Genomic DNA, 25,912 nt, shown 5'->3' with positions numbered 1-25,912 from the left:
CCCCATGCATAATTTCTAATTCAGAGGGGTTGGGTTAAATGCGGAAGACACATTTCAGTTAAATGCATTCAGTTGGACAACTGACTAGGTATCCCCCTTTTCCTTTCCTTCATAGGACTGATAGCACTACACACACACACACACACACACACACACACACACACACACACACACACACACACACACACACACACACACACACACACACACACACACACACACACACACACACACACAGTGCCCTGTGCAGTTTACACAGACAATTAGCCTAGGCCTAATTTAATGCAGCTGTTCCACTGGAATATCCAAGGGCTACTAATGGGTTCAGGGGAGCTAAATTAATGCATGGTGAATGTTGTCTTTAGGGCACTGCTTGATTATACTGCACTAACTAGCGTTATCTAAATGTTGGAAAGCCTTGCACGGCTCCATGCTCAACTAACCATCCAGCCAGGTCAGTGTTAATCTGATATCCTAATTATATAATCTAAAACAAATTCATGTTGGAATTGCATTCATTTCAGGTTTAGCCAAATCAACATGACCTCTCCCTCTGTGTGTGTTTGCAGGTGGGTCGGACCTACTGCTCGGGGACGTACAGGGCCGGACCTATGAGACAGATCAGTCTGGTGGGAGCCATGGCCGAGGAGGTGGGGGACTACTTCCCAGAGTTCCTGGACATGCTGGAGGAGTCCCCCTTTCTAAAGGTCAGTCAGAGGAAAAAGGCAGGGATGATTTTTGCTTAGAATTCACCCTTCATTGACAGATGTAGTGTCGTTGGATTCAGTTTTACTGGCCTACTGGGCCTTGTAAGTAGTTTAGAACATATATACTGAACAAAAATATAAATGCAACAATTTTAAAGATTTTACTGTGTTACAGTCCATATAAGGAAATCAGTCAATCGAAATCAATTCTTTAGAACCTAATCTATTAACTGGGAATACAGATATGCATCTGTTGGTCACAGATACCTTTTAAAAAAAAGTAATAATAATAATAATTGGGGCGTGGATCAGTTTCTGGTGGTACAACCGTTTGCCTCATGCAGCGCGTCACATCGCCTTCACATAGAGTTGATGAGGCTGTTGATCGTGGCCTGTAGAATGTTGTCCCACTCCTCTTCAATGGCTGTGCGAAGACGCTGGATATTGGTGGGAACTGGAACATGCTGTCGTACACGTCGATCCAGAAAATCCCAAACATGTTCAACGGGTGACATGTCTGGTGAGTCTTCAGGTCATGGAAGAACGTTGACATTTTCAGCTTCCAGGAATTGTGTACAGATCCTTGCTACATGGGGCCGTGCATTATCATGCCGAAATATGAGGTGATGCTGGCGGATGACTGGCACGACAATGGGCCTCAGGATTTCGTCGCGGTATCTCTGTGCATTCAAACTGCCATTGATACAATTCAGTTGTGTCTGTTGTCCGTAGCTTATGCCTGCCCATACCATAACCTCACTGCCACCATGGCAAACCGCTCACCCACGCGACGCCATACATGTGGTCTGCGGTTGTGAACCTGGTTCAACGTACTGCCAAATTCTCAAAAACAACATTGGAGGTGGCTTGTGGTAGAGAAATTCACATTAAATTATCTGGCAAGAGCCCTCGTGGACATTCCTGCAGTCAGCATACCAATTGCACGCTCCCTCAAAACATGACATCTGTGGCATTGTGTTGTGTAACAAAACAACACGTTTTAGAGAGGCCATTTATTGTCCCTAGCACGAGGTGCACCTGTGTAATGATCATGTTGTTTAATCAGCTTCTTGATATGCCACACCTGTCAGGTGGATGGATTATCTTGGCAAAGTAGAAATGCTCACTAACAGGGATATAAACAAATTTGTGTGCAAATTTGAGTAATATGCATTTGTGTGTATGAAACTTTTCTGTGATTATTTATTTCAGCTCATTAAACATGGGACCAACACTTTAGATTTTTGTTTAGTGTACATGGATTCATTTTATGTTTTTGTGAATAGAGTACATATCATTTATGGACAAAGTGAGACTGAAATGGTTGTTACTTGTCATTTCTGTCTCAATGTGCGCATCTTGAATGACTCCAAATCTGCTACGGTTTATTACAGTATATATTACAGTTTGTCGCTCTAACCCTCTGTCTTGTCCATCCAGATGACCCTGCCTTGGGGCAGTCTCTCCAGCCTGAAGCTGGACTGTCGTTCCCAGAGTGATGATGGACCCATCATGTGGGTCCGGCCGGGCGAGCAGATGGTGCCGACCGCTGACATGCCCAAGTCCCCCTTCAAAAGGCGCAGGTAGATCCCATGACAAGACTTTTATCATAGTAATACATACAGTATAAGCCTATTTATACACTGAGTGTACAAAACATTAAGATCATCTTCCTAATATTGAGTTGTACCCCCCCACCTTTTTGACTTCAGAACAGCCTAAAAGTGTTGGGGCATGGACTCTACAAGGTGTCAAAAGTGTTCCACAGGGATGCTGGCCCATGTTGACTCCAATGCTTCCCACAGTTGTCAAGTTGGCTGGATGTCCTTTGTGCGGTGGACCATTCTTGATACACACAGGAAACGGTTGAGCTTAAAAACCCAGCAGTGTGGCAGTTCTTGACACAAAACGGTGCACCTGGCACCTACTACCAGACCTCGTTGAAAGGCACTTCAATCTTTTGTCTTGCCCATTCACCCTCTGAATGGCACACAGTCCATGTCTCAATCGTCTCGAGGCTTCAAAATCTTTCTTTAAACTTTCTCATGCCCTTCATCTATACTGATTCTAACAAATGAATCACTAGTCACTTAATTCATGGCACTTTAATAATGATGTTTACATATCTTGCATTACTCACCCCATATGCATATACTGTATTTTATACCATCTATTGCACCTTGCCTATGACGCTCAGTCATTTCTCATCCATATAGTTATATGTACACATTCCTATTCCATCCCTTTACTTAGATTTGTGTGTATTAGGTAGTTGTTAGATATTGCTGCACTGTCGGAACTAGAAGCACGACCATGTGTATGTGACCAATAAAATGTGGTTTGGATTCAACAAGTGACATCAATAAGGGATCATGGCGTTGACCTGGATTCACCCGGTCAGTCTATGTCATGGAAAGAGCAGGTGTTCTTAATGTTTTGTACACTCAGTGTAGTTTTCCCAGAGTTCAGGATCATTAATTCGCTTAGCTCTACTTGACCCTTCTAGCCATGATGTCACTTCAACCTGCATTACCCAGGGTAACTTCGGCTATTCCTCACTGCTGGTGGATGACTGGGGTACTACCTGCTCTCCCTCTCCACCTTGCAGGTCCATGAATGAGATCAAGAACCTTCACTACCTGCCTAGGACCAGTGAGCCCAGAGAGGTTCTGTTTGAGGACCGGACCAGGGCTCACGCCGACCACGTGGGCCAGAGCTTCGACTGGCAGAGTACAGCAGCAGTGGGCGTGCTGAAGGCCGTGCAGTTTGGAGAGTGGTGGGTTGTTGGTGTCGTTTGGGGCATGATGAGTGTTTATGAAGTGTTCGGCATTCATTCGGGTCTCTGCTCTCAGCTGCAATGCAGTAGGAATGTACTGGTGAAACAGTTCCAGTTTGGGAAGCTTCATCCAGTGATACTGTTGTCATGACAACATGACAGCCGGTTTTTGTTATGAACCACTCAACATTTTATTTAGGTGTGATCCATATGTCCGGTGTCCAGCTAACGATTGTGACGGTTCTTTGTTCAACAGGAGTGAGCGTCCGAGGATAACCAAGGATGCGGTGTGTTTCCACGCAGAGGACTTTAACGATGTGGTCCAGAGGCTGCAGCTGGATCTGTACGAGCCCCCCGTGTCTCAGGTAGGAACCGAGCTCTCATTGAACCTTGAACGTGTTCGGGTGATGCATGATTCTCCTCTGTGTGGGATGATAGCTGGTCAAATGTCAGATTTGAATGCGGAAGGCTTCGGCGGAGATGACATAATGTGCCATTTAGTGAGTTAGTTTCGAGCTTTAATTAGCAGGACGAGAGGCTTAATTTTGGCCCGCAGAGAATGACCCGACCTGTGTGATATTCATTTCCGAGAGTTTGTAGGGTTGACCTTGATACCAGACACGTCAGGCTTACTTTTTATGTTTGGGAAGGATCAGGATTTTTTTTTTCTTAAGATCTATGGCCGAAATATGTTGACACAGTGAACAACATGGTGTTTGTGGGAGTAATCCTCGTTTTACAATGAGGAGAAATTAGGATGATCAGGCATGCCTTCCCCTAATTCTCATCTCCCTGCAGTGTGTCCAGTGGGTGGACGATGCCAAGCTGAACCAGCTGAGGCGGGAGGGCATCCGCTATGTCCGCGTGCAGCTGTGTGACAACGACATCTACTTCATCCCTCGGAATGTTATCCACCAGTTTAAGACTGTGTCGGCAGTCTGTAGCCTGGCCTGGCACATCCGCCTCAGACAGTACCATGAGGAGAAGGATGGGGGGGAGCACACCCAACACAAGCCCAACGACCAGAGCATAACATCAGGTAAAATCTTTTCATCATCCCTCTCCCCGGCCCAGTCAGATGCCAAAGTGCTCCACAGCGCTGGTCCAACACAGAGAGACAGGACCCAGGGAGGGGTGGCCAAGACAGAGGAACCAGTGTTTCAGAAGCCTGCTACTCCACCCAGAGAGCCCCAACCAGCCCCTCCTCAGCCTGCCAAGTCTGCCCACCTGCGACCTCCCTACCCGGGCATCAGCCCCCTGCCACCTGTCGCTTCTGGTTCTAACCCCCCTACACTGGAGCCCAGGCTTCCACAGGCCCTGGTCTGTCCTCCTCCCCCTGGTCTAAACTACAATTCCCCCCGACCACACCATGATGTACAGCGTCACTGCCCCACTGACTTCCTTAAATGACCTCCGCTCCCCTTTACTCCTTTACCTCCTTTACCCTCTGAGGTAGAGGAGCTTATTTAAAGGAGTGCAACTGTGTGCATTTATGACTGACATTCCTATGTAGAAAAAAAAAAACAAAAGACACAAATCACAATTTTCTTCTTGAAATTGTTGAACTTTTTCCTTTTAAATTATTCCGACTATAATGTATTATTTGTATGTGTAAATGCAGTTTGAGACAAGCCCAGGTTTTTCTTTTCCTTCTCTCAGCCGGAAGTGTGTAATTTAAATGTAGAAACATTTGTCAGAAAAAGTGTCAGTGTTTCATATTTGTTTTAGTAACTGAAACTTCGATCCCTCTGGGGAGTTTCCTAACTTCTTTCATGAGTTACTGAAGCAACTCGCTTTACCAGTCAAGATAGAGTACCATGGTATATATCATGAACACTGCCTAATTAGTTTTTAAATGACATGTTTTCCCATCTCAAAAGGTGAAATAAAATTTAAAAATATATAGTAAGTGCCTATTAAGTGCAAAATAAAGGGACAGGGTTGACGATTTCATCTTCAAGCAGCCAACAATCCCCTTCTGACAGGAGAAACGTATTGTTTACAACAGGGAGTGGCAATTGAATGCAAGTTTCACCAAATTTGAAAACATCCTAGCCTGTCTATCAATGGATTCAGGGTTGTCACCTGCTTTAAAAACGATGATTTGATTATTAGATGTTCATTGTTTCTTTTGAAAAGAAAGTTTTAAAAAGGAATGGTTTCATCATATTAAAACTGGAGTTCAGTTCACGTAACAGGGTTGACCTTAAAATGAGGGACAGACATAAAGGAACCTCTAATCACATGAAATGACATGGTCAAAGCAACAAAATAACAAGGGCTTTACAATGATGGTGATAACTTGGAGATAGTTTGGGGTTAAGTGGGGTAAAATGTTGCATTTCTGCACTTTAGGAAGTCTTTCTTCATATATTTAAAATTTAAAAAACGGATTTATTGAATTCTCCATATTGTCTATATTAAAGGGCACTTATTTGAATATAACAGGATTTAACCAATTCTGTATTGGTGCACATTTTCTACTTAAAATATTTAGTGGAACGACCCTGCTATGGTTTCTTTTGAGCTTAGTCATATTCTGTTGTGGTGTGGAGTGTGGCTGATGACCACGGCATGCTGTGTGTAGTGTTAATACAAATACTGTTACTGTTGTTGATGTTTCTATTTTCATTCATGAGAGATTGTTTTTACTATGTTGTCTAACAAAAAGTCAAGACAATTTTTTGGGAAAAAATAATAAGTTACATTTAATAGAATTATGTTATTAAAAGTGTGATCAGTCATGTAAATTGAGAAAACACACAATGGAATGCATCAACTTTTCCTGTGTTTAAAACCAATAAATAACTGTATGCCTGTATTATGTATGAAACAACTGAGTGGCATTACTTTTGTAAGCATTATAGAGAAGAAATCAGCGATCCTCATCAATGGTTAAATTTACAGCAATTGGTCTTGGATTTGCTTTTAAATTATAGCCTGTAAAGAAAACACATCCACCAACCTACACACAATGAACGTGATGTACGTACAGTATCGGTCTTATCTCACACCTCCATGAAAAATATTACCGGTACAAATATATTGATCCTACAAACAGTTGTCCCATCGTGGTGGGTAACATTCACACTTAACAGTGCAGGTGTAGATCTAGCTTTTGTCTGGATCAAAAGTAGACAAACACAAACTATCTGGATATAACATGTATCAAGTGTTAACAACAATTTACAGTATCTGACCAGGCAAAATAGTCAAAAGTAGCCCTCTCAAACATATTTATCAACTCATCCATCCTTTTGCCAACATGTGATTTGCGTTTTTCGCAACCACAGTACAATCAATTTGTCATGAATAGCAGGTAAAAGAAATCTCATCAGAGATTGATCACCGAGCCATAACAGCAGTTTGAGAAACCGTGCTTGTGTCCTTCCAGAATCGATGCAGAGGGAGAATGCTACAGTACAGTCTGTCATCCTCCATGTCTTCATGAAATACTCTTCCTTCACACTGTGATAATTAGTCTGGGAACGGTCACTGGTCTCACTTGATAATGACACAGGAGTTGGAAAAATGGCACCAGCAGGCCTGGGACCAGGCTATCACTGGTTCAGTTGAGTAGTCGGTATCGACTAGCCGCATGCAGGGTTCCAGCCCTGTGATCTCAGGACAGTGGCCAGACGTGTCCAGCTTTGTTGACTGCCTGCCTTAAAACCACGTCTCGGGGTGAGTCCTTGGCCCTTTAGGCTTCACAAAACGACTCCCAAATCCTGGAGAGAGAACAGACTTTGTGAGACTGATTCTTTATGATACTTTGAGAGACTTTTGAATTAAAAGGACTATTGATGGTTAATGAGATTTGCATGGATCTCCTTTGAGAATGCTTACCAAATTTGAACACTGATGATGAGGCAGAGGTGCCATAAGGAGGAGGTGATCCAGAGTGGGCTGTTGCTGGTGGGGGGGCTGTCTTTGCTGTGGGTGGGAAGAATGTGTTACTATTTTAGCTAGCAGAGGTACACGTGGGGGGGGGTGTATGTTCCAGGCAGCAGATCCATTTACAGGGATCTGTTACTTACGTTTCTGTCTGTACTTGAAGAACTTCAGGCTCTGAAAAAGAAAAACCGAGACTGCTGGCTTTAGATAAGACAGAGCTGGAGAGTGGGGTAAGTTAAGACAAAGGGGGGAGTTGAGAAACCACATAGAAAAAGTGGCAAGCAAGATAAGTCCAAAAAAACTGATTTTCACCAAGTCAAAGGAATTTGGGGTTAAATGCTTCATGACGCTTGTATCTAAACCAAAGGAGATCATTTAAATATTGTTCTAAATATCAGTCGGGGTCTCCATAAACTTCAATATGAGTTCTGAAAGCGAGCATGGGAAGTGCATCATTTTATCTGTGTGGGCAACAAAAAAATCCTTCATGTAAATTGAGCCTATGGCAAGTTACGAAAATGTAAGTGTTTTCTTCCCAGGTATAATACAAGGCATTATTGCTAGGATACGAGGTAACAACAAGGCCTGGAATATGTTAAGGTTTTCAAAAAAAGTACAAAGTGTTTAATTGTTAAGCCTAAAAGGATTAAGAGACAAAAAAGCGATTGTGATTATGTTGAATTGTGTTTGGGAAACAAAGATCGACATGGTTCTATAAAGGTAGTGGTGTTTCATTCAGTACAGAAATGTGTAGGAGGCTTAACTTACCATGTCTCGCGGCTCAACTTACCCCGTACACGAGGTAAGTTGTGCCAAGAGACCACTTTATGGACCAGCTATGTTTTAAAAACGGTCATTTTGACATGAATGCTGATTATTTCTAGGGATATGCAACATCCTGAAACATATGTACATTTCTTTGTTTGAAAGAATACCATATTTCCCTTGACAGAGATGAATGTAGAAAATGGCTCAATTTACCCCACTCCCCCATACTCAAATAACATCACAGTATAGAAGCACCAGATCCTCCAATTTTTTTAACCAATAGATCAAGTCTGTCAGTTACTGTGACTATGTACATAGCCATTACCTTTGTTCTAGACATGCCCTTCCCACTGTCCTTGTCTGATTTGTTGTCAGCAGTACCAGAGCTGGTTGAGATGCTGTTGACCACCGGCTGCTGGTGCTTCATCTCAGCTAAGAAACAGTCATCAGATGTTTCACAGTTAGGGAGCCATTTAAAAATTACAAATAAAAGTTCAATTCAATATCATCAAGAGTCATCACTATGTGGGAATAGGGAGGATGGTTGGATTACTGCGATTTGAATCCTCTTAACAAGGAGAGAGAGCAGATTTACATGGGCCTGTGGTGTAGTTAAGTGAGACAGAGTTGATAGTTGTAATTGGGGGGGGTCTACGTTCTGCGCGTTGCAACTCACCACTTCCTGCTGTCGCCAAGGGCACAACGGCTGGAGCAACCAGATGAACAGTCACCAGGTGCTCTGCACAGGAAACAGACAGAGAATAATCAACATAGATTTTGTCTTAAACATCAGATAGCTCAATTACCACCCTCCAGTGGCTTGAAAGAGGACCTCCAATCTGTACACTGACATTATGGCTCATCATCTTGACTTCTATTTTGGTAGGTGCAGCTTCTGCATAAATGACTCTATTCAATGATCCCTATTAGGGCATTTTATTGTGTAAGGGAGTAGAGTCCAGAGCAACGACTTTAAGTTGACGGAAGTTGACTTAAGTCTTTGTCAACTCCAAACAGACAGACTTGACCCGATTGCAGAAGAAGGAAACCACACCAAAAAAGACAGATGGCTTTTTTATGCTGCACCATCGACTGTATGCTGCTCTGTACCATCACTCATTCATATATCCTTATGTACATATTCTTTATCCCCTTACACTGTGTATAAGACAGTAGTTTTGGAATTGTTAGTTAGATTACTTGTTGGTTATCACTGCATTGTCGGAACTAGAAGCACAAGCATTTCGCTACACTCGCATTAACATCTGCTAACCATGTGTATGTGACAAATAAAATTTGATTTGATTTGATTTCTCAGCCAATACCGTGAAAATAGCTTACCTTGCCGTGAACTCTTTGCCCGGACGCTCTGAGTGAACAATTTACAGTGTTGTGTTAATGTACTAAAGTATAAACAACAACTGGAACATCTGAGTCATAGCATGAATCACAAGGAAGACAAAAAATGCTTAGTGATTTTTATATCTCTAAGGGGCATTTAGGAAAGATGTGTTAATCTATGGCACAAAGGGGTAGGTGGCAGCATCCTGTTCTAGACGTAACCATTAAATACACATGACTGGTAGAGTAAGAGACTGTGAGTCGCTACTGTCAGGTAGTGTGACCAGAGCCATATATTTCGAGAGTTGGGCCGTTGAGGTTTCTGCATTATGATGCATTTACATGACTACAACATTCTATGGCAGCCATGTTGACTCCCCATTAACATTCTATGGGGACTATTTAAATTCTGCTAAGTAACTGAATGTCTAGAATTAGAACAATATTCTAAATTCTAAAAATTAAAAGGCCCAACTCTCTAAATATGGGTATATGAGACCACAGAAATGTAATTACAAGAACCATCCCCCATTGGAGTTGAATTATTTCTATTTCTAGCTACAGCATGTCCGCTACCTTGCTCCGATTCATGATTCCATCCAGGAATCTTTTGGGTTGGGAGTTCCCCGACCACTCTGAGGACGTACCGATCCTCTGCTGTGTGGTTGTGGTCTGGCTGCTCAGACTCTGCAGGCAGGGGGCGCTGTTTTGATCAAATGCAACTGCCCAAACAGTAGAACGTCAGATTAGTACACAGTCGATTCATTACGTGGATTGAGACAGAGTTTACACACAGAGCCGTTTACATGTTAACATAGAGAGCAGCACTCACGTGATGATTGCGAAGGTGGTGGGGATGAAGAGATGTGCTCACCGTCCTGCACGACCACCATGAAGGACTCTGGGGTTCTCTCAGGTAGAGGCGGAGTCAGTCTCTCTGATCATTCACAAGAAAGCAAACAAGTCAGTGAGGACCACTCATTATAGGAAAAAGTTACATTGAAAGCATAAAATGGGTGTCACTTTTGCTTACCTGGAGGTGAGAGAGTAAGGACCAGAGGGTGGGGAGGGGGAGGAGGAAGGTTTACAGATGTACAGAGAGCAGGAACCGAAGATACAACTAGGGGAGGCACTGTAACCGGGGGTGATACTGTAACCTGGGGTGATACTGTAATGGGAAAAGGCCAGAGACAGATTAAAATCACATGGCGTTTTGTGACTATCCGTGTAATATATATATATATATTTTTTTTATATATATTTTTTTTTTTTTAATGAACAATCAATTAAAAAAAGATCTCTTTATTATTCTGAGAAAAAATACATCTTTGACAAATGTACCTGAGAGTGTTGTCATTTTAACTTTTAAGCTCCTGCTCCTCGTCCAAGATCTCTTCTCCACCAGAGCTGGTGTGTCCCCTAAATGGCCACACCATTCCGAGGATGTTCCAATCCTGCTGTCCTTTGGCCTGTCCTGGACCATCTTCTCTACAGGGACTGAGAGGGGAGGGAAGACAGGAGTGCTCCTACCGGCATCGTTGGCCAACACAAAGGACTCTGGCGTTCTCTCTGGCAGTGGGGGGATAGGCGACAGGGGACTCCCTATGGGGGAAAATGAGGTTGAGAGGAAATGCATGTTTGAGTGCTTATCAAGAAGAGTTTATAAAGAGTACTCACCATTCCTCCGCTCACCATTCCTCCGCTCACCATTCCTCCGCTCACCATTCCTCCACTCACCATTCCTCCACTCACCATTCCTCCACTCACCATTCCTCCGCTCACCATTCCTCCGCTCACCATTCCTCCACTCACCATTCCTCCGCTCACCATTCCTCCGCTCACCATTCCTCCGCTCACCATTCCGCCACTCACCATTCCTCCGCTCACCATTCCTCCGCTCACCATTCCTCCACTCACCATTCCCCCCCCTGAGGGCCTCAGCTTCAGAAGGGAGGATGATTTCTAACATCTTAGTTTTAGAGATGTTATCCAAGCGCTCTGAGGGGCACAGGAAGATATTTATTTTTAGCCCTCCAAATATTTTGTTGGAATATGTTAATCCCACATTTTAAACAGGAAGCATGTCAAAATTCACCTGCACCAGCAGCCAGTACATATGATTCAGCAGTTCTCTCAGGTAATGGAGGTGGACTGTCTTCATCTGAAGAAACTGCACCCAGGGCAGCGTTGGTGGTGGTGAGGGCTGGCAGCTCCATCCGTTGGCTGTTAAGGGTCAGGCTGGGTCCGTTGAAACAGGGGTTCTCTGTCCACTGGCTCAGTGGAGCCTGCTCCTCCTCATCATCAGACCCTTTGGGATCCTGAGCAGCCAGGGGTGAGTCAGGCCCAAAGTAGGGGTCCTCCATGGTGAGACAGAGGGAGTTGGAGAATAAGTCCACAGGAAGCACTGGTATTTCCAGTGGGGTGATCTCTCTATCCATCTCCAACTTCTCTTGCTCCATGGCTATCTGAGAGAACTCCTGAGGCCTGAGTGCCTGAGGGGTTATGATGGGGATACTGGGGCTGGGCTCTTGCCTCAGGTCCTGGCTGGTGGGCAGGCTAGCAGGCTGTGTGTGTAGGAAATAAGGTCTCTGGTAATTAGGCTCTGTCGGTAGCGGGTATGGTGGTCTCTGATTGACGGCCATGTTATTGGGCTGTTTCTTGCGGGGTTGTGGTTTCTGGTTCACAGTCTGTGTTTGTAGGGAGTATGGTTTCTGCTGTTCCCTCTGGCTGTCCCTAGCTCTCAGAGCATTGAGGATGGCTGAGGGGGAGCACTTAGCCGCGTCACACAGTGGGTCAACATGCACTTCTGGGGCAAAGAAGGCCACTGGTATGCCGTGATTGGATATCCCACCAGGCTCCTCGCTCTCTGTGTGCCTGGAACAAAATAGGAGTTATCCAGACATTTTATTGAAGTAAGGCCACTGGAGGCATTTTTCTCTATGCGTGAGAACCCTAATTGGCTATTGTGATATGCAGTGCATTCGGAAAGTATTCAGACCCCTTAACTTTTTCCACATTTTGTTACATTACAGCCTTATTCTAAAATGGATTGTTTATTTTCTTCCTCACAATACCCCATAATGACAAATACCCAATACCCCCTTCACCCCAGTCTGAGGTTCTGAGCATTCTGGAGCAGGTTTTCATCAAGGATCTCTCTGTACTTTGCTCCGTTCATCTTTCCCTCGACCCTGACTAGTCTCCCAGTCCCTGCTCCTGAAAAACATCCCCACAGCATGATGCTGCCACCACCATGATTCACCGTAGGAATTGTGACAGGTTTCCTCCAGACGTGACGCTTGGCATTCAGGCCAAATAATTCATTCTTGGTTTCACCAAACCAGAGAATCTTGTTTCTCATGGTCTGAGAGTGCTTAAGGTGCCTTTTGGCAAACTCCAAGTGGGCTGTCATGTGCCTTTTACTGAGGAGTGGCTTCCGTCTGGCCACCACGATAAAGGCCTGATTGGTGGAGTTCTGCAGAGAGGGTTGTCCTTCTAGAAGGTTCTCCCATCTCCACAGAGGAACTTGTGGGGTTCTTGGTCACCTCCCTGACCATGGCCCTTATCCCCCGATTGCTCATTTTGGCCTTATGGCCAGCTCAAGAAAGAGTCTTGGTGGTTCCAAACTTCTTCCATTTTAGAATGATGGAAGCTACTGTGGTCTTGGGGACTGTAAATTCTGCTGCCTTGACACAATCCTGTCTCAAAGCTCTACGGACAATTCCTTTGACTTCATGGCTTGGATGTTGCACTGACATGCACTGTCAACTGTGGGACCTTATATAGACAGGTGTGTGCCTTTCAAAATAATGTACAATCAATTGAATTCACTACAGGTGGAATCCAATCAAGTTGTAGAAACATCTCAAGGATGATCAATGGGAACTAAATGCAACTGAGCTCAATATCGAGTCTCATAGCAAAGGGTCTGAATACTTACAGTTGAAGTCAGAAGTTTACATACACCTTAGCCAAATACATTTAAACTCAGTTTTTCACAATTCCTGACAATTAATCCTAGTAAAAATTCCCTTTCTTAGGTCAGTTAGGATCACCACTTTATTTTAAGAATGTAAAATGTCAGAATAATAGTAATGAGGAATGATTTATTTCAGCTTTTATTTATTTTGTCACATGCCCAGTGAGTCAGAAGTTTACATACACTCAATTAGTATTTTGTAGCATTGCCTTTAAATTGTTTAACTTAGGTCAAACATTTCGGGTAGCCTTCCACAAGCTTCCCACAATAAGTTGGGTGAATTTTGGCTCATTCCTCCAGACAGAGCAGGTATAACTGAGTCAGGTTTGTAGGCCGCCTTGCTCGCACATGCTTTTTCAGTTCTGCCCACAAATTTTCTATAGGATTGAGGTCGGGGCTTTGTGATGGCCACTCCAATACCTTGACTGTGTTGTCCTTAAGCCATTTTGCCACAACTTTGGAAGTATGCTTGGGGGTCATTGTCCATTTGGAAGACCCATTAGCGACCAAGCTTTAACTTCCTGACTGATGTCTTGAGATGTTGCTTCAATACATCCACACAATTTCCTCCCTCATGATGCTGTCTATTTTGTGAAGTGCACCAGTCCCTCCTGCAGCAAAGCACCCCCACAACATGATTCTGCCACCCCCGTGCTTCACGGTTTGGATGGTGTTCTTCGGCTTGCAAGCCTCCCCCTTTTTCATCCAAACATAACGATGGTCATTATGACCAAACAGTTCTATTTTTGTTTCATTAGACCAGAGGACATTTCTCCCAAAAGTATGATCTTTGTCCCCATTGTGCAGTTGCAAACCGTAGCCTGGCTATTTCATGGCGGTTTTGGAGCAGTGGCTTCTTCCTTGCTGAGCGGCCTTTCAGGTTATGTCGATATAGGACTTGTTTTACTGTGGATATAGATACTTTTATACCTGTTTCCTCCAGAATCCTCACAAGGTCCTTTGCTGTTGTTCTGGGATTGATTTGCACTTTTCGCATCAAAGTACATTCATCTTTAGGAGACAGAACGTGTCTCCTTCCTGAGTGGTATGACAGCTGCGTGGTGCCATGGTGTTGTTTGTACAGATGAACGTGGTACCTTCAGGAGTTTGGAAATTGTTCCCAAGGATGAACCAGACTTGCGGAGGTCTACAATTTGTTATCTGAGGTCTTGGTTGATTTATTTAGATTTTCCCATGATGTCAAGCAAAAGAGGCACTGAGTTTGAAGGTAGGCCTTGAAGTACATCCACAGGTACACCTCCAATTGACTCAAATTATGTCAATTAGCCTATCAGAAACCTCTAAAGCTATGACATTTTCTGGAATTTTCCAAGCTGTTTAAAGGCACAGTCAATTTAGTGTATGTAAACTTTTGACCCACTGGAATTGTGATACAGTGAATTATAAGTAAAATATTCTGTCTGTAAACAATTGTTGAAAAAATGACTTGTGTCATGCACAAAGTAGAAGTCCTAACTGACTTGCTAAAACTATAGTTTGTTAACAAGAAATTTGTGGAGTGGCTGAAAAAAACGGTTTTAATGACTCCTAAGTGTGACAACCTAAGTGTATGTAATCTGACGACTTCAACTGTATGTAAAGAAGTGTCTTGGTTTTTTTTGCAAACTTTCTATCAACCTGTTGTTGCTTTGTCATTATGGGATTTTTTGTGTAGATTGATGAAGATATTTTTTATTTAATCCATTTTAGAATATTGCTGTAACTTAACAAAATGTGGAAAAAGTCAAGGGGTCTGAATATTTTCCCGAATGCATTGTACATACAAAAGTATGTGGACACCCCTTTCAATTGAGTGGATTTGAATATTTCAGCCACACCCGTTGCTGACAGGTGTATAAGATCGAGCACGCAACCACGCAATCTCCATAGCTTAACATTGGCACTAGAATGGCCTTACTGAAGAGCTCAGTGAATTTAAAAGTGGGACTGTCATAGGATGCCACCTTTCCAACAAGTCAGTTTAAAAATTTCTGCCCAGCTAGAGCTGTTCCGGTCAACTGTAAGTGCTGTTATTGTGAAATGGAAACATCTCGGAGAAACAACGGCTCAGCTGTGAAGTGTTAGGCCCCCGAAGCTCACAGAACTGGATCAGCGAGTGCTGAAGTGTGTAGCGTGTAAAAATGCTCTGTCCTCGGTTGCAACACTCACTACCAAGTTCCAAACTTCCTCTGGAAGCAACGTCAGCACAATAACTGTTCGTCGGGAGCTTCATGAAATGGGTTTCCGAAGATCACCATGCGCAATGACAAGCATTGGCTAGAGTGGTGTGAAGCTGGCCGCCATTGGGCTCAGAAGCAGTGGAAACGCCATCTGGCGCCAAACGCCATCTGGCGGATGCCAGGAGAATGCTACCTGTACCTGGAGGAGGAAGCTCCAGTAAAGGGAAATCTTAACGTTATATCATACAATTACATTCTATATGATTCTTTGCTTCCATCTTTGTGGAAACAGTTTGAGGAAGGCCTTTTCCTGTTCCAGAATGACAATGCCCTTGTGCACAAAGCAAGGTCCATACAGAAATGGTTTGTCGCGATCAGTGTGGAAGAACATGACTGGCCTGCACAGAGCCCTGACCTCGACCTCATCAAACACCTTTGAGATTAATTGGAACGCTGACTGCGAGCCAGGCCTAATCGCCCAACATCAGTGCCCGATCTCACTAATGCTCTTGTGGCTGAATGGAAGCAAGTCCCTGCAGCAATGTTCCAACATCTAGTGGAAAGCCTTCCCAGAAGAGTGGAGGCTGTTATAGGAGCAAAGGGGGGGGCCAACTCCATATTAATGCCCATGATTTTGGAATGAGTTGTTCGTCGAGCAAGTGAGCACATACTTTTGGTCATGTAGTGTATTTTGCAATAGAGATATGCTTCAAGGTTTACTGTAATGCATCATGAAAAAAACTTGAATTGTCAGATCTATGGTTGATGGGGGGAAAAGTCTTTACTGTGCGGTACCTGTGTTCTGTCTGTGGTTCCATTTTAGGTTCTGGTTCCTGTTCAGCTTCAGACTCCTCACTGAGGTCAGAGAGCTCACTGTCACTGGCTGGAGGGGGTGAGGGGGCCGCTGGCACCTAAACAGTTTAACAGAATTGCACGCTTAATCACTCTCCCTCTGAGAAAATATTTACATAAAACACAGATCACTGGTCATAGTCTGTCTGTTTTGCTGTGTTCCTCTGCCTGTGGTTTAACTGTTGCTACCACATGACCAAACAGCCAGCCTGGTTCCCCTAGCAAGAGTCCTTGTGCGCAGAATCTCAGATCTACAAATCACCTTTCATCCCAAATAACTACTCATTAGGTGAACAAAATCAGTGATTCTGCACCTCGCCTTGCTCAAACGGATCCCCTCAAACACGCTGTCTGTCTCACCTCCTCTGTACAGGAAGGGGGGACTGGTGCCATGGACTGCAGGTACTTCTCAAACAGGAACTTGATGGTTCTGTATAGTAGCTCGTACTGTTCCTGTAGTTAAACACAAAACCAGTTCTGTTAGTGTTCAATCGATCCCTTATCAGCTACCACGGCAAGGTATTATTGTGAAGCATTCCAACAAAATAGTCATGAGAGATTGCACGTGGGGAGATTGCACGTGGGGAGATTGCACGTTGGGAGATTGCACGTGGGGAGATGCTACCAACGTTAGAGATTGCTCTAAATATGTGGCTCTACTTGTTACAGATTAAGGCTTCGAGTGGGTTGGCATCAGATAATGTTGAGCTACAGCCTTGCGATAATAGCTCAGATAGAGGCATGTCACACTGTTTGTATGTGCTGTATGTGATTACGCTAAAATAGCACTATGAAGTGAAAACACACACTTGGTCTAAAAGAAGCCTGTCACAACGGATGTGTTTATACACGTGGTTATACGTAAAAACCCTACGAATAACTCTAAGTGAAAACACTACCTTGGTCTGAACCACGGAAGGCCTCTGTGTTCTCATGTCTTTGACCAGGTCATAGATGTTGAATTCTTCTGTGAGCAGCTGGAAATGAACACAAAAGGCGTCGGTAACGATCGGTAAGGTGACACACACAGTTACAGAAATGGTATCTTTCAGTACAGCACGACATCGACACAGTAGTCTTTGGTCCTCTGCTCACAATCTGGTTCGGAGGAGATGTTACTGTATAGGGTAGGGCAGGTACCATTATCTCACCTGTGTTTTCACCAGGTTCCAGGTGTAGTCGATGGCACACAGTGCTCCTGTTCTTCCACAGCCAGCACTGCGGGGACAAACAGGAAGAAAACAAGGTTAATGTAAAACACAGTACATTAATTAAGAACCACAAACAAGTACACTATACATTCGTTGTTGACAGTACAAACTAGTGTGATGAAAGGCCTTGCTGAGCTATTAATGTGTAACAGCGCTTTAGCACCCCAGCCTGCAAACTGCAGTGTATGTGAGTGTACACAGTGTGAGCAGTCATTCAAATCAAATCAAATCAAATTTATTTATATAGCCCTTCGTACATCAGCTGATATCTCAAAGTGCTGTACAGAAACCCAGCCTAAAACCCCAAACAGCAAACAATGCAGGTATAAAAGCACGGTGGCTAGTCATTGCACTACAGGCTGCTATTAACGCCCTGGCTGTCAACTCTGTCAGCTCTAATCTGGCACATACATTCTGCTGCCTGTCCCTGCAGGCCTGGTCCTTCCTGCTCCTGGCCCACACAGCCTAACTGACAGATAGCCGTCAGACTCTACTCAACAGCCCAGGCACAGTTGAAGTCGTCAGTTTACATACACTTAGGTTGGAGTCATTAAAACTTGTTTTTCAACCACTCCACAAATTTCTGGTTAACAAACTATAGTTTTGGCAAGTCGGTTAGGACATCGACTTTGTGCATGACATTTTTCCAACAATTGTTTACAGACAGAATAGTTCACTTATAATTCACTGTATCACAATTCCAGTCGGTCAGAAGTTTACATACACTAAGTTGACTGTGCCTTTAAACAGCTTGGAAAATTCCATAAAATGTTGTCATGGCTTTAGAAGCGTCTGATAGGCTAATTGACATCATTTGAGTCAATTGGAGGTGTACTTGTGGATGTACTTCAAGGCCTACCTTCAAACTCAGTGTCTCTTTGCTTGACATCATGGGAAAATCAAAAGAAATCAGCCAAAAAAACAAATTGTAGACCTCCACAAGTCTGGTTCATCCTTGGGAACAATTTCCAAACGCCTGAAAGTACCACGTTCATCTGTACAAACAATAGTACGCAAGTATAAACACCATGGCACCACGCAGCTGTCATACCACTCAGGAAGGAGACACGTTCTGTCTCCTAGAGATGAATGTACTTTGATGCGAAAAGTGCAAATCAATCCCAGAACAACAGCAAATGACCTTGTGAAGATGCTGGAGGAAACAGGTACAAACGTATCTGTATCCACAGTAAAACGAGTCCTATATCGACATAACCTGAAAGGCCACTCAGCAAGGAAGAAACCACTGCTCCAAAACTGCCATTAAAAAAGCCAGACTACGGTTTGCAACTGCACAATGGGGGCAAAGATCGTACCTTGAGAAATGTCCTCTGGTCTGATGAAACAAAAATAGAATTGTTTGGCCATAATGACCATTGTTATTTTTGGAGGAAAAAGGGGGAGGCTTGCAAGCCAAAGAACACCATCCCGACTGTGAAGCATGGGGGTGGCAGCATCATGTTGTGGGGGTGCTTTGCTGCAGGAGGGACTGGTGCACTTCACAAAATAGATGGCTTCACGAGGCAGGAAATTGTGTGGTTGTATTGAAGCAACATCTCAAGACATCAGTCAGGAAGTTAAAGCTTGGTTGCAAATGGGTCTTACAAATGGACAATGACCCCAAGCATACTTCCAAAGTTGTGGTAAAATGGCTTAAGGACAACAAGGTCAAGGTATTGGAGTGGCCATCACAAAGTTCTGACCTCAATCCTATAGAAAATTTGTGGGCAGAACTGAAAAACCTGACTCAGTTACACCAGCTCTATGAGGAAGAATGGGCCAAAATTCACCCAACTTATTGTGGGAAGCTTGTGGAAGGCTACCCGGAATGTTTGACCCAAGTTAAACCATTTAAAGGCAATGCTACCAAATACTAATTGAGTGTACTTAAACTTCTGACCCTCTGGGAATGTGATGAAAGAAATAAAAGCTGAAAGAAATAATTCTCGTTACTATTATTCTGACATTTCACGTTCTTAAAATAAAGTGGTGATCCTAACTGACCTAAAACAGGGACTTTTTACTTGGATTAAATGTCAGGAACGGTGGAAAAACTGAGCTTAAATGTACTTGGCTAAGGTGTATGTAAACTTCCGACTTCAACTGTAGGTGATATGAGGGCAGCCCAGTCTCCCGTGGAGAGTGAACTGTTCCAAGGAAAACGTGTGTAAGCAGATCTGTCATTTCATACGGTAATACTTTCCTATCCTCAAACCTGCCTGTGGGTTAACTGACTGAGTAGAGAGGAGAGCGTGGGTCTTATGGCACGGGCATGCCTGATGCCTATGACTGAACATTCCGTTCCTGGTGGTTCATCTATCTGTGATGCCTCCTGTAAACCACGCCTGGATGTCAGCCTGGCACACGGACACTTCTATACACTGACTATGCCATCTGACTGGGGTAAATCATCTCTCGCAATTGGCCCTAATACGGGTTGCTAAAGAGGGTCTATCATAGTCTTATTATAGAGAACAGAGAGAGGGGATAGCATGTCTTGTGGAATACTCTTGATGCATTTGAGGATTTATCTGTTGAGTCTCCTTTCTGGAGTGTCATGCAACACTTGACTCAAGCCTATGACAAACACGTTGTGCAACTTTCAAAGAGGAGGCCTGTCACCACCGATGGAATTTCCGTGTGTCACTGTGGTCATAGTATGGAAAAAAGCGCTGTTCTCTTTCTCTCTCTCTCTCTCTCTCTCTCTCTCTCTCTCTCTCTCTCTCTCTCTCTCTCTCTCTCTCTCTCTCTCTCTCTCTCGTGTCTTACTCACAAAAGTCAGTCAACAGAGTTATTAAAGGAGGACAGGGTTGAAAAACACACCACCACTAGGCCCTCAGATAAGCAACAGACTTACACTCTGTTACCTTTTCACTGGCTTAGCATGCAGTGCTAAGTACTTTTGAGTTCATGTGTTAGCTGTAACCATGGCCAGAGACAGTCAGAGAAAAGGAAAAGATATATGAGTGTTTGTTGTAACACCCACTGTCGCCTGACGGCCATCCGCCCACAAACACTTCCTGTCTGTGTGTCTAAGAGAAGAGGGAGGTGCCTGTACATAACGGGGTCTACAACAGGGGACCCACAAGAATGTGTTCCACCTACGGAACAATTACCATTTCATGAGAAAGGACACCACAGCATCATAGATAGAGATATATGACTGCCTAGCATTAGATGCAAAGGGAACCTAACTTTCCGTGCTTTGCGATGGTTTATTGACTCTCCGTATCAGACAATGATTCATACACACAGTACACAGTTAACTTGAAGTAGGGGGGGTTGGAGAGCTGACCTGCAGTGGATACAGATGGGTACATCCTCATGGGCCTGGTAGCTCTCATCTCCTGCAGGAGCTCCAGGATGGGAGGGATGGTGTCTGGGACCCCGTGGTCCGGCCAGTTGATATAGTGCAGCTGTCTCAGGGTACGACTCCACTAAGGGACAAACAACAAAGTTCAATGTTAACACAGACAGGGAGACACACCAGGAGACCTGTGTACTCACACGGGGCTTCCTGTTTACCCCTACCTCATGTGATGTTAGTCTTGAGGGGATTTATTGCTGACATGCTCGGCACCAAAGTATACTACAATTCCACCCACAAAATATTCCATCACAACTTTGCGTTTTTAAGCATTTATGTCCTCAGATTCTATCCATGATAGTTTCTAATTAAAGCTGCATTTCAGTTTATAGTAAGGGTATAAACAGTGCTTACATTGCGGTAGGTCACTCTTAGGTTCCTGCTCACATAGTCTCCTTTACTCTCCTCTGAGTCCTGTACACAAACACACAGTTTGGCAGTTTAGCATTATTTTCACACAGAAAACCTGCAGAGGTTAGTCTTTTTAACCTGAGAATGACATTAGTATACTACATTTACTTGACACAAGTGATTATCAATGTTTAGGCATATTTCAGGCATGTTTGAGGAGAACCCTAGAAATTAGAATCCCATAGCAAAAAAATACTAAGCACATCAACATATTTTTTAAGTGACTGTATCTGGATTTTCAAAGGTTGCATTCATCTATCATTCATGACAACTGATCACTGCAGTGTAGATAACCTAGTTATGGTTAAGAGGCCATTTGACCAACCAAATCAGGAAGTGGTCAGAGAGCGAGAAAGAGAGAGGAAGTAGCCTACTACTCACGCAGTAAATAGTAAACGGGTCACACACAAAAGGTTCCTCTTGTTTCTTTGGCCAGTAGCGCTCACACTTTTTCTACAAAAGAGTAACACACACAGTCTTTAATGCGCATAAAGCCACAACACCGACCATTTTAATAACACAGTATTTGACTATGAAATGCAGTGTAAGCAGTGGTGTAAAGTACTTCAGTAAAAATACTTTAAAGTACCTCTTAAGTAGTATTTTTTGGGTATCTGTACTTTACTTTACTATTTATATTTTTGACAACTTTTACTTCACTACATTCCTAAAGAATGTATGCACACATGACTGTAAGTCGCTTTGGATAAAAGCGTCTGCTAAATGGCATATATTATTATTATTATTATTATAAAGAAAATAATGTATTTATTTACCCCATACAGTTTCCCTGACACCCAAAAGTACTCATTACATTGTGAACGCTTAGCAGGACAGAAAATTGTTAAATTCACACACTTATCAAGACAACATCCCTGGTCATCCTACTGCCTCTGATCTGGTTCACTCACTAAACACAAATGCTTAGTTTGTAAATTATGTCTGAGTATTGGAGTGTGCCCCAGGCTATCCATAAATTTAAAAAACACAAGAAAATTGTGTCGTTTGCTTAATGTAATTATTTTTTATTATTATTCATACTTTTACTTTTGATACTTTTGATACTTAAGTATATTTTAGCAATCACATTTACTTTTGATACTTAAGTATATTAAAACCAAATACTGTTAGACTTTTACGCCAGTAGAATTCTACTGGGTGACTTTCACTTTTACTTTAGTCATTTTCTATTAAGGTATCTTTTACTCAAGTATGACAATTGGGTACTTTTTCCACCACTGAGTGTAATAATAGAGAAATGTATAGTGTACATGAGCATAGAGAGTGACTTACCCTGCCCATCTCAAACTCCCTGCAAACCATCACTATGACCTGTTAGAAGACAAGCTCACCATCAGTCCATCAGTATACCGAGAGAGAGAGAGAGAGAGAGAGAGAGAGAGAGAGAGAGAGAGAGAGAGAGAGAGAGAGAGAGAGAGAGAGAGAGAGAGAGAGAGAGAGAGAGAGAGAGAGAGAGAGAGAGAGAGAGAGAGAGAGAGAGAGAGAGAGAGAGAGAGAGAGAGAGAGAGAGAGAGAGAGAGAGAGAGAGAGAGAGAGAGTTCTACCTCTGTGTCGTACTCCCAGAGCATCCTCCAGAAGTCCAGCACGGTATGGGGAAGAGGGCCCTGGGTGGCAATGTAGGCCCTGGCCCCTGACACTCCCTGGGGGTACGCAGAGCACAGTGTCACACACTCGTCCACCTGGGACTCTGCTGCAAATACTCTTCTATTGTACAGTCTAGTATACCAGGACAAAGTCCCATCACCCTACCTTGATGAAGCTGGCATTGATGTAGTCATTATCGTTCTTGGAGGTGGTGAGGGACAGTTTCACTCTGCTGTGGTCAACTGAAGGGAAATGAGGACTGCATAAATATACCACTTCAAACCACTACATTAGACTGTAACGGTAAAAGCTAACTTACAGGGAACAATGTCCTTGTATCGGTTCTTCTTCACGTTCTCCTGCTTCTCTGCTATCTTTGTGGGGTAGGTTCTGTCAGTGCGGTACTTGGTGGACTGGCGTTTGAGCCTCTGCAACAGAGGGAAGTGGGGCAAATATTAGAGAACCCAACACGTATGTGTGCATGAAGGAGGGAAGGGTTTATCCCAGTCTGGCTAACGCTTCGATCTATGTGGCTAAATGTGAGGGTGTCTAATGACCTTGTTCCTCTGGGGAACTGGAAGCAAGTAGCCATCGACAGTGAGGTTGCCGTTGTCACAGTTCCCATGTCTGAGTCTTGTACCTGCCCACCATGGTTTGCATTTACAGTTCTCTTCAGTGTTAATGGAGAGGAGAGACAGTTGAACTGCAATACGTTGTCACTCCTCCCTAGAGCTAAATTCAGTGTTATAGTCACACCCTGTACACTCTGTGGGTAACACTGTGACACCACTACTACTGCCAAAGCTTTTGATCAGCTCTGGCATGGCTCAAACGTACAGACATTAGCTTCCTGGAAACAGCCCTAGCCATAGACTAAGAGAGAACTTCCAGTCATCAGTGACTCCATTCCAATTAGTAGTGAATGAGTGACACACCAAATAAAGCCCCAGAGTGCCCCTTCCTGGTCCTCTGTATCTCAAACACACTGGTCTTTTTGTTCAGGCCCAGTTCTCACAGACGGCCCGAACACAAGGCTGATGCAGAGCAGGCCGGGAGCAGACATCTGCACCCTGCAGACCATAGAGCTCTTTTTGTTCCACAAGGAAGTGATGTGAGCTCTGTTCCCCCGGGTGGTCAGGATGGCAGGGGCATGACACAAGCAGGGCGGCGTGCGGAGAGAGAGGAGAGGAGAGTAGGCCCAACACCCTCAGTCACAGAGGTGTCACTCCTCACCATGGCGATGGTCCACAGGTGATGCCATCCATGGGAACAGGACCATGGGGTGGCCCGAGGCGGCGTTGGTCAGACTTTATCTGGACAGTCCAGATTTTCCATCTGTAGATGCACTGCAGATTGTCATACTGTCAACAAACTATCTGTTGAGAGGAAACTGCTTGCTAAGATTACGTTTAGGTTTAGAATAAGGGTAAGGTTTCGGGTTAGTAGTTAGTTTAGTTGAAATGTTACTAATAGCGGGTTGAGCGTCCGCAGATGGACTATCCAAACAGTGATTGATGTCACCGTGTACACACTGCTTCACTTGGCCCTACTAACAGGCTTCTGTCATATCCATTTGCATGTGTAGCGCAAGCGTCCGTCAGTCACTGTGTGTGTGTGCGTGTCTGTGTGTGTATCTGTGCGCGCGTGTGTTCGCGTATATGTGTATTTGTCTGCGTGTGTGTGTTTAAGCGCGCGTGTGTGTGTGTGTGTGTGTGTGTGTGTGTGTGTGTGTGTGTGTGTGTGTGTGTGTGTGTGTGTGTGTGTGTGTGTGTGTGTGTGTGTGTGTGTGTGTGTGTGTGTGTGTGTGTGTGTGTGTGTGTGTGCAGGGTGGGTGGTGGTGGGGGGCTCGTTCTACATCAATAACATTGCATTTGCCTGTAGATCTCCTTCCTTGTATGGGGGCCTTTAGAAACAGGCAGCAGTGCAGTAAGAGGAAGCTAATAAGCAGTCGTTGGGGATTGACTGACAACCCATACAGAAATAGCACAACATACAGTAAATAGTATGTCTCTCCACTGAGCATGACATTCTTTTGTACAATTCTTCTTGGGACATTGACAGAGTTCTGTCCAGTGGAATGAAACAGTTTGGCTTCTCACAACAGCACTTTATGTCCGCCCACACTCACATCCAAACAAATACACACACACACAGTACTCTCTAAGCTTAGACATCACAGCAGACGTAAAGACCGCACCACTCCAACGCCAACAGAGTTAATCCACTTGTTGATGAAGTGAAACAGCTCGGAACCCGTCCCGTGTCTGAGAGAGGAATCCCCCTGTAACAGAGTGATCAAATAAAGAGAATAACTCACCAAGAACTCCCCGGTGAAGCCACTCTCCGCCTCCTCCACCTCAGCCTCCTTGCTCTCCACTTGAGCCAGGAAGCCCCTCAGTATCCAGGCTTGCTGCTCCATGGCTGGCCTGTTGGGGCTTGGCATGTGCTGCTGCTGCTGCCTGGCATGTCAGGACACACAGGGCCACGGGGCCATGAAGGGGGGGCCCGCTGTCTGGGACCTGGGGGTGTCTCTGCTCCAAGCGGCCTGGGGTACTACCATACAGCGGTTAGTATCACACTGAGGATGAAGAACTATGCTAAAAGGCACAAGGCACTTCTGTCAGAGCTGTCTTCAGTTTCGAGGAAACAGCAGCAGCGAGTTAACAGGCTCTGTGGTCAGATTAAAAATATCACCGCGCCCCCTAGTCTCTCTCTCACTGGGTCCTAGAGCGAGCCCTGTTCAGGAAGCACCTCAGCACGGTGTGTGTGAGGGAAAGAGAGAGAGGCAGACATAGACACAGAGAGATAGAAACGAAGATAG

At 44.2% G+C, this 25,912-nt stretch overlaps 1 protein-coding gene and 1 pseudogene across 2 annotated transcripts in view; one reads left to right on the top strand and one right to left on the bottom strand.

The window, feature by feature from the left end:
* The window catches only part of LOC124045990 (lysine-specific demethylase 9), an 11,988-nt gene extending 5,684 nt beyond the window's left edge, over nucleotides 1-6,304 (top strand). The window contains exons 3-7 of the mRNA XM_046365875.1: nucleotides 570-707; nucleotides 2,148-2,290; nucleotides 3,316-3,483; nucleotides 3,740-3,848; nucleotides 4,282-6,304. Of these exons, the coding sequence (XP_046221831.1) occupies nucleotides 570-707; nucleotides 2,148-2,290; nucleotides 3,316-3,483; nucleotides 3,740-3,848; nucleotides 4,282-4,893 (1,170 nt within the window). The 3' untranslated portion in view covers nucleotides 4,894-6,304. The remainder of the gene's footprint in view (nucleotides 1-569; nucleotides 708-2,147; nucleotides 2,291-3,315; nucleotides 3,484-3,739; nucleotides 3,849-4,281) is intronic.
* LOC124045989 lies at nucleotides 6,170-25,912 on the bottom strand (annotated as a pseudogene). The gene is made up of 24 exons (XR_006840934.1): nucleotides 25,409-25,912; nucleotides 23,411-23,519; nucleotides 23,257-23,333; nucleotides 23,052-23,147; nucleotides 22,780-22,818; nucleotides 21,868-21,939; nucleotides 21,430-21,489; nucleotides 21,004-21,145; nucleotides 17,649-17,715; nucleotides 17,397-17,474; nucleotides 16,858-16,950; nucleotides 16,441-16,556; nucleotides 11,582-12,360; nucleotides 11,359-11,484; nucleotides 10,828-11,088; nucleotides 10,520-10,654; nucleotides 10,319-10,423; nucleotides 10,063-10,208; nucleotides 9,487-9,514; nucleotides 8,822-8,884; nucleotides 8,471-8,577; nucleotides 7,521-7,551; nucleotides 7,330-7,416; nucleotides 6,170-7,211 (listed from the first exon to the last, which is right to left on the bottom strand). The product of XR_006840934.1 is annotated as a tyrosine-protein phosphatase non-receptor type 12-like (transcript).

The sequence above is a fragment of the Oncorhynchus gorbuscha genome, linkage group LG10 (genome assembly GCF_021184085.1).
Source record: "Oncorhynchus gorbuscha isolate QuinsamMale2020 ecotype Even-year linkage group LG10, OgorEven_v1.0, whole genome shotgun sequence".
NCBI classification, from domain to species: domain Eukaryota; kingdom Metazoa; phylum Chordata; class Actinopteri; order Salmoniformes; family Salmonidae; genus Oncorhynchus; species Oncorhynchus gorbuscha.
Note: the sequence above shows the minus strand (reverse complement) of the source record. Positions and strands in the feature narration are given on the sequence as shown.